Source organism: Neoarius graeffei, chromosome 23, assembly GCF_027579695.1.
Source record: "Neoarius graeffei isolate fNeoGra1 chromosome 23, fNeoGra1.pri, whole genome shotgun sequence".
NCBI lineage: Eukaryota > Metazoa > Chordata > Actinopteri > Siluriformes > Ariidae > Neoarius > Neoarius graeffei.
Window position 1 is genome coordinate 41414784 of NC_083591.1, and position 15187 is coordinate 41429970.

At 41.9% G+C, this 15187-nt stretch overlaps 1 protein-coding gene across 3 annotated transcripts in view; it reads left to right on the forward strand.

Annotated features, from left to right (window-relative positions):
- The window catches only part of LOC132871732 (piezo-type mechanosensitive ion channel component 2), a 217232-nt gene that overhangs the window by 40208 nt on the left and 161837 nt on the right, over positions 1 to 15187 (forward strand). For all 3 annotated transcript variants that reach the window (XM_060906188.1, XM_060906189.1, XM_060906190.1), the window contains exon 3: positions 7847 to 7972. In XM_060906188.1, the coding sequence (XP_060762171.1) occupies positions 7847 to 7972 (126 nt within the window). The remainder of the gene's footprint in view (positions 1 to 7846; positions 7973 to 15187) is intronic.

Sequence of the window (15187 nt, forward strand, 5' to 3'; positions counted from 1 at the left end):
AGACCAAAATGACCGTGTTACCTTGTGACTCAGGGAGACCCGTGATAAAGTCGACTGCCACGTGGGACCAGGGACGCCGGGGAATGGTCAGAGGATGCAGGAGACCCTGGGGACGCTGTCGTGGGTTCTTGGTTCTGGTGCAAACCTCACAGGACAGGACAAATGACCTTACTTCCTTCTCCATGTTAGGCCACCAGAAGCGTCTTTTCAGGAAGTCCAGGGTCCTCCGAGCTCCCGGGTGGGCGGTGAGAGGGGAAGAGTGACCCCACTGGAGAACCTTGGCCCGGGCTTGATGTGGGACGTACAAGAGGCCTGGTGGCCCCGTCCCAGGACCGGGGTCCTGGCGTTGGGCTCGTCGGACAGCCTCCTCAATACCCCAGCGGACAGGGGCCACAATCCGGGACACAGGGATAATAGGCCCGACTTCATTCTCCCTGTTAGTGGCAGAGAACAGTCTGGACAGTGCGTCAGGTTTGGTGTTCTTGGAGCCGGGGCGGTATGAGAGGGTGAAGTCAAACCGACTGAAAAACAGGGCCCACCTAGCCTGTCGAGGGTTCAGTCTCTTGGCTTGCTGGAGGTACTCCAGGTTCTTGTGGTCAGTCCAAACCAGGAATGGATGTTGTGCTCCCTCCAGCCAGTGCCTCCACTCCTCAAGGGCCAGTTTGACCGCTAGCAGTTCTCGATCCCCCACATCGTACCGGGACTCAGCAGGACTCAGGCGGTGGGAGAAGTAAGCGCAGGGGTGCAGCTTTCCTTCCGAACGTTGAGAGAGCACCGCGCCGACACCACTGTCCGAGGCGTCCACCTCCACGATGAATGGTTGGGAGGTGTCCGGGAGAACCAGAATGGGTGCCGTGCAGAAGCGGTCCTTGAGGTCTTTGAACGCCTTTTCTGCCTGAGGAGACCAGCCATAAGATCCACCTGTCCCTTTGGTGAGGTCTGACATGGGTGCTGCCACAGAACTGAAGTTCCTGATGAACTTGCGGTAGAAGTTAGCGAATCCTAAGAACCGCTGAACCTCCTTAACGGACTTGGGAGTAGGCCAGTCCCGGACGGCCAGGGTCTTGGCAGGGTCCATTTGGAGTTGGCCTGTCCGTACAATAAATCCCAGAAAGGAGACCTCGGGAACATGAAATTCGCATTTCTGGGCCTTGGCGAACAGATTGTTCTGTAGCAGCCTCTGGAGAACCTGGCGGACATGGTGGCGGTGCTCCTGCACGGTCTTGGAAAAGATAAGGATGTCGTCGAGGTAGACAAAAACGTATAGGTTAATCATGTCCCTTAAGACGTCGTTGATTAGGGCCTGAAAAACAGCTGGTGCGTTGGTGAGTCCGAAGGGCATCACCTGGTATTCGTAGTGCCCAGATGGGGTGTTAAAGGCAGTCTTCCACTCGTCTCCCTGTCGGATACGGATGAGGTGGTATGCGTTCCGTAGGTCCAACTTGGTGAAGACGGTGGCGCCTTGGAGCAGGTCGAAAGCTGTGGACATCAGCGGAAGGGGATATCGGTTGCGCACAGTGATCTTATTCAGGCCCCTGTAATCAATACATGGTCGGAGCCCCCCATCCTTCTTGCCGACAAAGAAGAAGCCGGCTCCAGCAGGTGAAGTGGAGGGTCGAATAAACCCAGAGACCAGGGCGTCTTTGAGGTATTCCTCCATGGCCTTGCGTTCTGGCTGAGAGAGGGAAAACAGTCTGCCACGAGGAGGGGTAGTCCCAGGGAGCAAGTCGATGGCACAGTCGTAGGCCCGGTGCGGAGGAAGAACGGCGGCCCTGCTCTTGCTGAATACCTCCTTGAGATCCCAGTACTCTGTGGGAACTTGAGATAACTCGGTGAGATCAGGGGGCTCGGCAGGAGACACAGGAGAGCTAGAGAGCAGACAAGAGGCATGGCATGCAGGGCCCCATTCCACAACCTGGCTTGTTACCCAGTCTATGCGAGGGTTGTGGCGAGTAAGCCAAGGAAGGCCTAGAATAACTGGGAACTCAGGTGAAGGAATTAGGTGCAGGGATATTTCTTCCTTGTGACCTTGAGACTGGAGGAAGACTGGAGAAGTAACTTGAGTGACTCTACCATCACCTAACGCTTGGCCATCGAGGGCAGACACAGACAGAGGGACTTCAAGAGGTGCAGTCGGAATATTGATGCTTTGGGCGAAGTGAATATCCATAAAGTTCCCAGCCGCCCCTGAGTCTATCAAAGCTTGACAAGAGTGGACAGACTCACCCCAGGAGATGGAGACCGGGATGTAGATTCCTTGGCCAGGGAGTCCGGGAGAGAGGGTAGGCCCCGTCACAACCCTCCCTCGGCTGGACGGGGCGGTCCTTTTCCCAAGAGTTCGGGACATGATGCTCGGAAGTGACCAGGCTTGCCACAGTAGATGCAGCACTTGTCCCTCCTTCTGCGCTCCCTCTCAGATGCGGAGAGGCGAGTACGACCCACTTGCATGGGTTCTGGACAGTCACTGAAGGAGGTAGACGGTCTCCAGGTAGAGGTAGGGAGGCTGGGGGGGCTCAAGGCTTGGTGGCGTTCTCTCATCCTGTTGTCCAGACGAATAGCATGTGAGATGAGGGTTTCGAGGTCACTTGGGCATCCAATAGAGGCCAGACCGTCCTTGATGGGGTCAGACAGACCATGGTGGAAGGCTGACACCAGGGCAGTCTCGTTCCATCCACTTACTGCTGCGAGTGTTCGGAACGAGATGGCGTAATCTGCGACGCTTCCTCCTTGCCGGATGGACATGAGCTTTCGGGCTGCGTCGGTACTGATGTCTGCCTGATCGAAGACCCGAAGCATCTCTTCAGAAAACAGCTGGAAATCAAAGCACTCAGGTCCCTGTCTTTGCCAGATAGCAGTAGCCCAGGCTCGCGCCTTACCAGCTAATAAGGTGATCACAAAGGCAATCTTGCGGCGATCCGTAGTGTAGGTGGTAGGCTGAGGCTCAAAGGTGAGTTGACACTGGGTAAGGAACTCTCGGCACTCACTGTGCTTGCCGTCATACCTCTGTGGTGCAGGAAGGCTGGGTTCGCGAGGTGAAGAAGGCAGCATTGCAGGAGGCACTGGAGCAGGAGTGGGAGCTGGATCAGGAGCAGGAACTGGATCAGGAGCAGGAGATGCAGGCAGAGATGTCAGCTGTGCCAGCTGTCCCAATTTGCTGAAGCAGTTCCTCGTGGCGAGCGAGGGCCTCACGTTGGCTGGTGAGCGTACGTCCATGAGCGTCCATGGTCACTCCGAAGCGTGTCAAAGCTGCCATAATTCCCTGAAGGTTGGCCGGGTAGACAGTTGAAGCAGCCTCTGCTGAGTCGGTCATGACGGAGTCTTTCTGTTAGGGTTTTGCTGGGATTCGAACCTGGTTCGTTGGTGTGATAATCCAGCAAACCCCCACTAGGCCACCAGGGGGATGACTCAAATGCAGAGGCGTGAGGCGGAAGTAGAAAAAGAATCAAAAGGTTTATTTAAACTATATACACTATATACAGGGCAAAACAAAAGACAAAAAAAACCCAAAGAGTATAATCCAAAAGAAAAGCAAAGTGCAAAAATACAAAAGCTAAGAAGATCAAAAAACACAGTACAAAGGAAACTGGAGATAAACATAATAGCACAAAGACTCCGTGACAAGAGGACTGAACTCAGGGGTATAAATAGACAAACTAATTAAGGACACAGGTGAAGATGATTAGGCAATTAACACAAACACAAAACACAGGAACAGTGGCGGCCTCTAGAGGCCAAAATAAACACGACATGAAAAGGAAATAACAGCGGCCTCTAGAGGCCAAAACAGTCCTAGTCCTAACATAGTGTACAATGGAACTGAATACATGAAATTAAACCAAGGATAGCGCAACAAAGTATAAAACACTTATTTCCATTGTGGTCCTAAGAAAAGTTTCAGGATGGCATTATGTTGACTGTGTAATAATAAGGGTGGCATGGTGGTGTAGTGGTTAGCGCTGTCGCCTCACAGCAAGAAGGTTCTGGGTTCAAGCCTAGCGGCCGACGAGGGCCTTTCTGTGTGGAGTTTGCATGTTCTCTCCATGTCTGTGTGGGTTTCCTCCAGGTGCTCTGATTTCCCCCACCGTCCAAAGACATGTGGTTAGGTTAACACGGGGCGGCCTTGGGTTGAAGTGCCCTTGATCAAGGCACCTAACCCCCAACTGCTCCCTGGATCCTGTTAGCATGGCTGCCCACTGTCTGGGTATGTATGTGTGTGTGTGTTCGTTCACTGCTTCAGATGGGTTAAATGCAGAGAGGAATTTCACAAGTGCACTCAAAAAAAAACCCCATTGGATTTACTTAACCAAGTTATGGCAACCAGTCCCACGAAACTGTGTTAATTTAGATGTATTGAATACAGTTATGTTGAGTTATTCAAAACATAACTGTATTCAATACATCTAAATTAACACAGTTTCGTGGGACCGGTTGCCATAACTCGGTTAAGTAAATCCAATGTTTTATTTTTTTGAGTGTGTACATGTGATGAATAAAAGTTGTTCTTCTTCTTCTTAATAATGGAATTAAGTGTATTACCAATACTAAAATTGTACAAATGGCATTGAGTAGAATAATTTAAAAAAAACTTTAACAATAAACGTGCTGTTTAACAAAGAAAAACCTATCATCGTTGATAGGTTTTTTTATGGGACATTTATTGAATATTTATGGAAGGATTCCCGGTTGTTAGCGTGTTGTAACAGTCATGGTGTTTAAAGAAGTTTCCCACGAAAGTTGGAAAGTATAGCTTCTTGGTAAAATGACAGGCTGTGTTTCTTGAGACAGAGAATAAAAAACGTGAAGCATGTCATTTTTTAAATGATGAATTAAACAGTGTAATCGTTGGTAAATCTGTGCAGTATTCGCAAAGTAACACAATATGAAAATATTGCACTTTGGATTGTGTGTGTGTGTGTGTGTGTGTGTGTGTTGTGGGGAGTACAGTGGCACTCCGTTTTCCTGCCATGCCGCATCATCCCACCCCCCAGCGTACATTGTTAAGTAAATCTAGACATAACAATACAAAAAGTCTCATTTCCAACACTGAAAAACACGGCCAAGTTCTGATATTTCCCTAATCACTCGCGCTTTTGTTTTATCTGGACGGCATCTGGAACATGATGATGAGGTAGAGAGTTTCAGCAGAGAATTTGAGCTGCTGCAGGATTCTTTCTCTCTCTCTCTCTCTCTCTCTCTCTCTTCCAACAGCTTCATATTAACAAGCGTTCTCCATCATCTCTGACTGCCAGAGGCGAACTGGAGGGGAAATGAGTAAATTGTTTAGTGCTGTTGGTTTTATTAGTGAGGACGAGCACTGACAAGGCCTGAAACTGATACGCTGCTCAGAGGGGCTGTAAAGCTGCGCTGCACAAAAACAAGTCAATCTGCTGAATATTTTTATGTAAATCTCTGTACATTCGATTGATGAGCAGTACAGACATATATATATATGTATATATATAGATATAGATATAGATATAATCTCATTGATTATTGCTGGCAGTGTGAGGTTTTATGCGATAGTAGGTCACATGGAGAAAATGTCCTTATCAGATATGTATTGGTTTTTGTATTTTTAACTCTGATACCTACATTGGTGATTTATATTTAGCAGTGCGAGAAATTGAAGTGGCTTGCAGTTTTAGCTCAGCTGTAAGGCTCTGCGCTTGTGACCGAAAAGTTATAGGATCAAATTCCATTCATATTAATCACATACCTGCTCATTTGTCCGTGCTTGTAAATTGTTAGGATTGAGTATAAACGTCTGCCAAATTATAACCATAAGTAGCATGTGATGTTCACGTTAAATGTTCACATATAAGGTGAAAATTCAAATTCAATCCAAATTGCTTGAAACTGCTCTCATTGAATTCAGAATTGAATTCAGAACAACATACTTTTGACAGAATTGAAATAGGTTTATCCGTTCTTGAGATATTACAAATCAAAGATTGAAAAACGGCTTAATTTTTCAAAAACTGCCATAATATTCTGTATGAGGATCACATGGTCCAAAATGGGCCTCATTAACCAATGAGATCAAATGTTTTTTCTTAATAACTTTTTTATTTTCCAAGATATTTACATGGAAATTGGCGGGCACATAGATGGTTGTATACTGAATACAAAGTTTGAAAAATTAGTAAAAACAAATTATGCAAATTAGTATTTAATTTATATTAATTATGCTAATTAGGTAAAACCATTAAATCAGTACACTCTCTTCTTCCAAGTTTCACCAAATGGCTTTATTTGTGCAATATCTTAACTGATCTTAACTCTCATTTATACATCACAAAGAAGGAGAAATCAGTATTAATTATAAAATATGCATAAATAAGCATTGACTGTCATTCACATCTACCATTCTCTGTCAAAATAAAAAGTCATAAAAGAATATTTCTTATACCCTCTTTTTGTGCTCTGTAGGCCTTTGTATTTCTAAATAGGGCCTGCTAGTGTTTATATGAAAGAATATAAATGATTATTCCGATTAATATTCACAGCTTTCAAGGCTAACCTCGAAGAAACTATGTGAGCCACATCCAATAAACAATTCCAATTAATTAAATTGAAATTGACACTTGCGTTTCTGAATTCTGGTTTTGAAAATATCATTCTGACCACTAAGATTTCAATATTTTTCATCAGAACAACTCCAGTTATATTCTAAAATAGTTCTTTATTTACATGAATCAGTTTGATTTGAAAAAATAAGTAGGTAAAGCTATGAAAACTCACTTCAAAGTCTCCTGTGAAGCATAACATCAAAACTAGCAGACAGAAAATTTTGCTGAATACGTCATCAGAAACAGTGAGAGCGAGAGAACATCCCTATAAAAGTTATCTGATTGATATTCACGAGTAATCCAGTCGGAAGCCTGAGCACTTTCCTGTGACTCAAAAAGCACCGGCAGTTTCCTGACGTCCCGCGAGCAGAGAGTTTTTACTCTGTTGTACCAACTTCAACCTGCTGTTACTCCCAAAGTACTGAACAGATCTTAACGAGAGAAATTTCTTTGGAAAGCAGAAATTATAAGCTTTTTCATGATAGTACTCATGATAGAAAATATTCAAGAGTTAAGCAGTGACAGATTTGGAAACTTAAATGAGCATCTGCATGGACAATTTTCACAGCACCGCCAGCGAGCATCTGATATGCCTAATTTATGTTTTTAAGAGAAAAAGTAGCATATACTAGGTTAGGCTTAGACACTCTAGAACAAACTCCAGGAATGCTTATTCAGTGGAAAATGGTGGATGCACACATATACAGTGGATATAACAGGGTAACAATCATTAGGCTTCTGAATAGCCGGAGGTGTACTATAAAAGCCCATAAGCTTGGCAGCTGTATCTGTTTAAAAAGAAAAAAGAAAAGAAAAAAGAAAGCCCCCAAACATCCGTATTTTCATTTGAACCACATTAGGTTGTGTTCCATCATGATTTATAACCATAATTTGCTCACATCGACCTGATCCTAGTCTCTTTATGGTTCCTGCTCAGCCACAATGTGGACACTCATCCAAAAAAAACATTGTTCAACACTTATACACTGAGTTATAGAGCCATCCTGAAGCCTGCATGACCTTGTTGTATTGTCATTTCAAAATGTATACATTGTTAGTCTTGTTAGAGCAGTAAAGCAAATAGGAGCTTTTATTCAGCTGATTAACCTGATTAACGTACTTTGGCACTAATACGATGACAGAACTGCAATGTTACTGACACAGTTCATTGTTATTCTCTGACTCAGTTATTCAGTAAATAACTAAAGCTTGTTTGGAGTGTAATATAATTTTAGTTCAGTTCATCGTTGATGCTGATATGGTTGTGTCTCCTACAGGCCACACGGGGCGCTTGTTGAAGTCGCTCTGTTTCACCAGTATGATCTTCCTCCTGTTTCACATCATCTACCAGATCACTGTCAACAGTCTGCTCGCCAGAAAGCACATCAATGACACGTTCAACTGTGAGTCTAACATATTATTCAGTATGACCCAAAATCATACAGGCATACTCAGAGGATTTATAGAGAGAGATCCATTCAGTTCTGAAGTTATAAGACTGCACTAGTCTGGGATGGGTTTCCAAAAGCATTATAACACAAAGATCATCGTTAAATGGTAGAGCGAGCATCACAATGAACACTCTCTCTCCTAGTTAAGATGCTCTTAGCGTTAAGAGGCTTTTGGGAAACGCACCACTGAGCAGTTTACTTCCAAACCTCTGGCAAGATTTTGATTTCTAAGAAATGTTGGTTGCCCTTTCTATGAAGCATTTCGTTAAAAAAAGAAAAAGTTATTATTTTTGGTAATTTGTGAAAAATGCTTTCATACCATTAAAAAAAAGAGAGAGTAATGGATAACAGCATATTAGGGCCATTGCATGTAAAAAAAAAAAAGATTCTGAGCTGAGGGAGGGGGTAATATTCCTATAAAAACACTCAGAATTTTTTTTTTTAAGTCAGAAATTTATGAGAAAAAAACCCTAGGATATTCTCTTAGATTATAAAGTCATAAATTTACAAGAACCCCCCCCCCCCCCCCCCCCCAGAAATCCCAAGATTAAGAAGTCACAAATTTACGAGATAAACGTCAGAAACTCTGAGATTAAAAAGTTACAAATTTACAAAAAAAATACTCAGAAATTCCAAGATTAAGAAGTCATAAATTTTACGAGGAAAAAAGACTCAGAAATTCAGAGATTAAAGAGTCACAAATTTACAAGGAAAAAAAATCAGAAATTCTGAGATTTAAAAAGTCACAAATTTACAAGAAAAAAATTCAGAAATTTAAAAAGTCACAAATTTACAAGAAAAAAATCAGAAATTCCAAGATTAAGAAATCACAAATTTATGAGAAAAAAGTCAGAAACTCCGAGACTAAAAAGTTACAAATTTACAAGAAAAATACTCAGAAATTCCAAGATTAAGAAGTCACAAATTTTACAAGAAAAAAACTCAGAAATTCTGAGATTAAAGAGTCACAAATTTACAAGAAAAAATTTAGAAATTCTGAGATTTAAAAAGTCACAAATTTACAAGAAAAAAAATCAGAAATTTGGAGATTAAGAAGTCACAAATTTACAAGAAAAAAAAACTCAGAAATTCGGAGATTAAAAAGTCACAAATTTACAAGAAAAAAATTCAGAAATTCAGAGATTAAAAAGTCACAAATTTACAAGAAAAAAACACAAAAATTCAGAGATTAAGAAGTCACAAATTCACGAGAAAAAAAATCAGACATTTCAAGATTAAGAAATCACAAATTTATCAGAAAAACAATTCAGAAATTCTGAGAATAATTTAGAATTTCTGTCTTTTTAATATTGGAATCTTTAAATTTTTTCCCTTGTATGACTTGATAATCTCAGAGAATATCCAAGTTTTTTTTATCGATGTACAACTTTAATCTTGGAAATTCTGAGTTACCTAGAATGACCCTAATACATCATTTATAAATTTCGGACTTTTTAATCTCCAAATTTCTGACTTTTTCATCTTGTAAATTTGTGACTTTTTAATCATCATAGTAATGTATAATGTTGAAGTTTATTCACTTTATTTGTCCATTTAAAATGATAAAAACAATAAAACACACAGTGAAGCAGACAGATAAGTCTGAGTCCAGTCTTGAGTCCCCAGTGTTCAAGTCAGAGTCAAGTCCAAATCATTGAAGAAAATTTCAAGTCGAGTCCACTATTGATCCAAGTCAAGTCTGAGACAAAGACTCCAACTGTTAATACTGTTAAATTTTAGTTAATAAGCTACAGATAAAAAGCTTGTTCATTGCTCAGCAAGCCCCACCCACTATCAACAGGGCAAATAACATGAGAGAGGGTTAACACTAGCTAGTTCATCACTCAGCAAGCCCCACTATCAACAGAGCAATGAACATAGTGTGTCACTTCCTTCTCTGGGTGGAGTCTTGCCAAATGACGATTGAAGTTCAAGGTTGTCCCCGTCGTCTCCTCGATAGTTCTTCTACACATGGAACACACAGCAGTGCATTTTTTCCCACTGCACGAGAAGTCTGTATAAGCAAAGCGGACAATCCTAGGGGCTTCTCTCCAGGCATTTTAGCGCCATTAACGTTAGTTTGTTCCTGAACATGACGTATGAACAGATGAATGTGCATTCTCTTACATGAAATTGATATAAAAATTAATGTAGATATAAATATCTTATGCCAAATTATTATGGCATATTACAAAAAATAAAGAAAAAATCAAAGTCCTCGTCTCCAATTTACGAGTCCGAATGCAGTTAATACAGGAGTCCGAGTCATCAGTGATCAAGTCCAAGTCAGGTCACGAGTCCTTAAAATTAGGGCACAAGTCAGACTCGAGTCTGAGTCCTGGACTCGTGTACTACAAGCCTGGGATATGTATGTGGATCCAGGATTTTTTTTTTTGTCTTTTCCCAACATAACTCAAAAAGTAGTGAACGGATTTGGATGAAATTTGGTGTACAACTTTAGTATTATCCTATGTTCAAGTGATTTGATTTTGATGTTGATAATATGTTACTTGGCGGAGGTATCCGCTCTACCGAGTGCCCTTCAAGTTTATTCTGTTTTTAAGCAGAAGTTGAGATAGAAGCATAATGTAAGGAATAACACACAACAGATCATGCGGTTATATGAAAATAATCCATGCTGGGGTGGTGTGGTGCGGTACAACACAAAGCGGAGTGTTGCTACCACCCTGAAGTATATTATTTTTGTATAAGTGCACGGTATGTTGTGTGTGATTTTGCTTTTACCAGAGTAATCTGGCAACAATTACAATGTTTATAATTAATAATTATAATTAATAATATATAATAATATAATAATTATATGGGCAGCACGGTGGTGTAGTGGTTAGCGCTGTCGCCTCACAGCAAGAAGGTCCTGGGTTCGAGCCCCGGGGCCGGCGAGGGCCTTTCTGTGCGGAGTTTGCATGTTCTCCCCGTGTCCGCGTGGGTTTCCTCCGGGTGCTCCGGTTTCCCCCACAGTCCAAAGACATGCAGGTTAGGTTAACTGGTGACTCTAAATTGACCGTAGGTGTGAATGTGAGTGTGAATGGTTGTCTGTGTCTATGTGTCAGGATAAAGGATAAAGCGGCTACAGATAATGAGATGAGAATGAGATAATAATTATATATAATAATATATAATAATTATAATTAATAATATATAATTGAACGAAACATTGCATATTTTAACGGGTTAGAGTTAAGATGGAATATTGTGGAACGTCTAAAAGAATTGAGTTCGTGTTATCACTTCCATTATAATTGTGATAAATGATAAACAATCATTTCATCATCATCATCTCCTTCTCTCTTCAAATCACTGACACTGGAGACTCTTTTCATAACTGTTCGATAAATGTCTCCGAACAAAACCCTTCAACATCTCCGTGATTATATAGTTTGTGAAACAAATGAATCTAATTATCCAAAGACATGCGGTTAGGTTAATATGGGACGGCCTTGGGCTGAGGTGCCCTTGAACGAGGCACCTAACTCCCAACTGCTCCCCGGGTGCTGTTAGCATGGCTGCCCACTGCTCTGGGTATGTGTGTGTGCTCATTGCTCACGTGTGTGTGCATGTGTGTGTGTTCACTGCTTCAGATGGGTTAAATGCAGAGAGGAATTTCACAAGTGTGTGATGAATAAAGTTGTGCTTGCTTCTTTCTTTCTTTCTTTCTTTCTTTCTTTCTTTCTTTCTTTCTTTCTTTCTTTAATTTAGATGATAATATGTAGAGCAGTGTTTCTCAGTCCTACTCCTGGAGCCCCTCTGCCCTGCATTTCTTCTATTGATCCTTGCTCCAAACACTTGTGATTGGGATTAGTGTGATTAACATGATCTTGATGAAATTAGGTGTGCTAATCTAATCAGCTAATCAAAAGTGCCACTGACGAGTTCAGACAGGTAGGTAGAGCAGGGAAAGGTGGAAAACATGCAGCCCAGGAGCGGGATTGAGAATCACTGATGTGAAGTATCCGGTTCGATTTGATTTTGTGGCGTCCCTGTGTATGAGGTGTTACTAGAGAAGCAACGGCGTATTAGGATTAGCGCATTAATTAACAATTATTCGACTCAGGCTCAGTGAATATTGGTGAATAATATTCACTGAGCCTGAGGCGGATAATTGCTTTATTATAAATACACAGGCGATTATTTTTTAAAAATTATATTTAAAAAAAAATTTGTTCAAACTTCAAAAGCGGCATGCAAATGTAATAACGACGCGGCGCAAACTTTTCACTTATTTATGCTGAGTCACACAAAATACTTTGCTTTGAAATCGATAAAATAAACCACAATTCCACCTTACCTTTGAAGAGTTTTAGACCAAACTTCATATTATCTTTAGTGCTTTTAGGAACAGCGTTTTCTTTCATAACTTGTAATTCTTTCTCACTTACGGTGACAAAGCGATTGGCCGCCATTTTGCTGAGTCGCTCAAGGTAATTATCAGAAAATAGTCTGAATTTCTCGACCAGATCAGCACGCGCGATTTTCCATAATTACTTCCGTATTTATACTCATTAACAGTTATTCACTGAAAGCTCAGTGAGTATCAGTGATTATTATACATACAGGACACTTTTCTCTTGAATGAATAAAAACATGTTCTAGTCCCTTCTAGCGGGTTTCTTTCATTTGGTTTGATAGCATGCAATATTGTTAGCATATCGCTTATCCTACGTGTATTACGTCACTCTACCCAATGGAGAATGAGCGTTGAATATGGTTTACGATATTGCATGGTTGTCAAGACAACATGACATCACACGTTAGAGACATAAAACTTCCGCGCTAGCGAGTGACTGTGACAATTTGTAAACAAACATGGCTGCCAGGTTTGCTTTGTTAAATATGGAAGATTTTTAGAGAATTTTGAAAGAGAAAGATGTGTTGAACACCTGAAAGGAATGTCTCATCTCATCTCATTATCTCTAGCCGCTTTATCCTGTTCTACAGGGTCACAGGCAAGCTGGAGCCTATCCCAGCTGACTACGGGCGAAAGGCGGGGTACACCCTGGACAAGTCGCCAGGTCATCACAGGGCTGACACATAGACACAGACAACCATTCACACTCACACCTACGGTCAATTTAGAGTCACCAGTTAACCTAACCTGCATGTCTTTGGACTGTGGGGGAAACCAGAGCACCCGGAGGAAACCCATGCGGACACGGGGAGAACATGCAAACTCCTCACAGAAAGGCCCTCGCCAGCCACGGGGCTCGAGCCTGGACCTTCTTGCTGTGAGGCGACAACACTAACCACTACACCACCGTGCCGCCTGAAAGGAATGTGTATGTATAATAATCATAATGTTGGCTGGCATTTTTCGTGGTATATCAGATAAATTCCATTCAGCTACTCGTCTTCGACTTGTTCAGTATCATGCTAGCTGAATGGAATATATCTGATAGACCATGACAAAAGCCAGCCAATATTATTTAAATAATAGCCAAGACAAAGTCAAGGTTATTATTCACCGATATTCACTAAGTCTGAGGTGGAGAATTGTTTTAGTATAAATACACAGGTGATTATTTAAAAAAAATTTTTATTAAGGAATAATTTATTTCAATGTTCAAAAGCAGCATGCAAATGGAACAACAGCGAGGCGCAGACGTGTGTCACTTATCTGTGCCGAGTCACATAAAATACTTTGTTTTGAAATAGATAAAATAAATCACAATCCCGCCTTACCTTTGAATAGTTTTAGACTAAACTTTGTAGCATCTTTAGTGCTTTTAACAGGAACAGCAATTTCTTTCATAATTTCTAATTCTTCCTTACTTACAGTTACAAAGTAATTGGCCGCCATTTTGCCGAGCCACTCGAGGTGATTATTGAGAAATAGTCAGAATTTCTCAACCAATCAGCGCACGCAATTTTCTATAATCACCTGCGTATTTATACTAATATACAAATATTATTCATGTTACAGATGGAACTACTGTCCGAGTTGTGCAGTTACATAGTACAAAAATCATGCACACCTTTGGGTGACCAATCAGATTCCAGAATTTAAACACACACACTGTGGTATAATATGGAACAAACTGTGAGAAATGTTTTGATTTTGTAGTTTTATTGTATATACTGTAGGGACATTGTCCATGGATACAGAGAGGACATTGTTTTATTTGATAGTATGACACAATAAAATGCTTTGATTAATGTTTTTTCATGTAACATTCAGTAGTTTCTAATCGCTTCCCAGCTTATCCATGACTCTGTTTTTCAAGATTATGACAGGAGGTGGATTAGGTAGTAACATATGTTTAATGTAGCCGATGCCTCAGGGACGTTCAGCAGAATAGATAGTCCCTGAATGCTAAGCAGGGCATTGAATGAATCATATCAGAACGTGCGAACATACAGACACACATGGCACATGGGAGCAGTTCGGCATTGTGTTCTGTACTGACAAACAAACAAAAGTCCTGTTTCTAAGGAAATGTAAATTATACTGTCTGTATACTGTCTATAAAATGTAGCACGCAGAGTTTCCACAAAAAAGGTCCTTCATTAGCTGTGCCAGCCATTTAAAACCGGTTCGTCTCATCTCATTATCTGTAGCCGCTTTATCCTGTTCTACAGGGTCGCAGGCAAGCTGGAGCCTATCCCAGCTGACTACGGGCGAAAGGCGGGGTACACCCTGGACAAGTCGCCAGGTCATCACAGGGCTGACACAGACACAGACAACCATTCACACTCACATTCACACCTACGGTCAATTTAGAGTCACCAGTTAACCTAACCTGCATGTCTTTGGACTGTGGGGGAAACCGGAGCACCCGGAGGAAACCCACGCGGACACGGGGAGAACATGCAAACTCCGCGCAGAAAGGCCCTCGCCGGTCACGGGGCTCGAACCCGGACCTTCTTGCTGTGAGGCGACAGCGCTAACCACTACACCACCGTGCCACCCAAAACCGGTTCATATTAGAAATAAAATCAAATCTCATCTCATCTCATTATCTCTAGCCGCTTTATCCTGTTCTACAGGGTCGCAGGCAAGCTGGAGCCTATCCCAGCTGCCCACGGGCGAAAGGCGGGGTACACCCTGGACAAGTCGCCAGGTCATCACAGGGCTGACACATAGACACAGACAACCATTCACATTCACACCTACGGTCAATTTAGAGTCACCAGTTAACCTAACCTGCATGT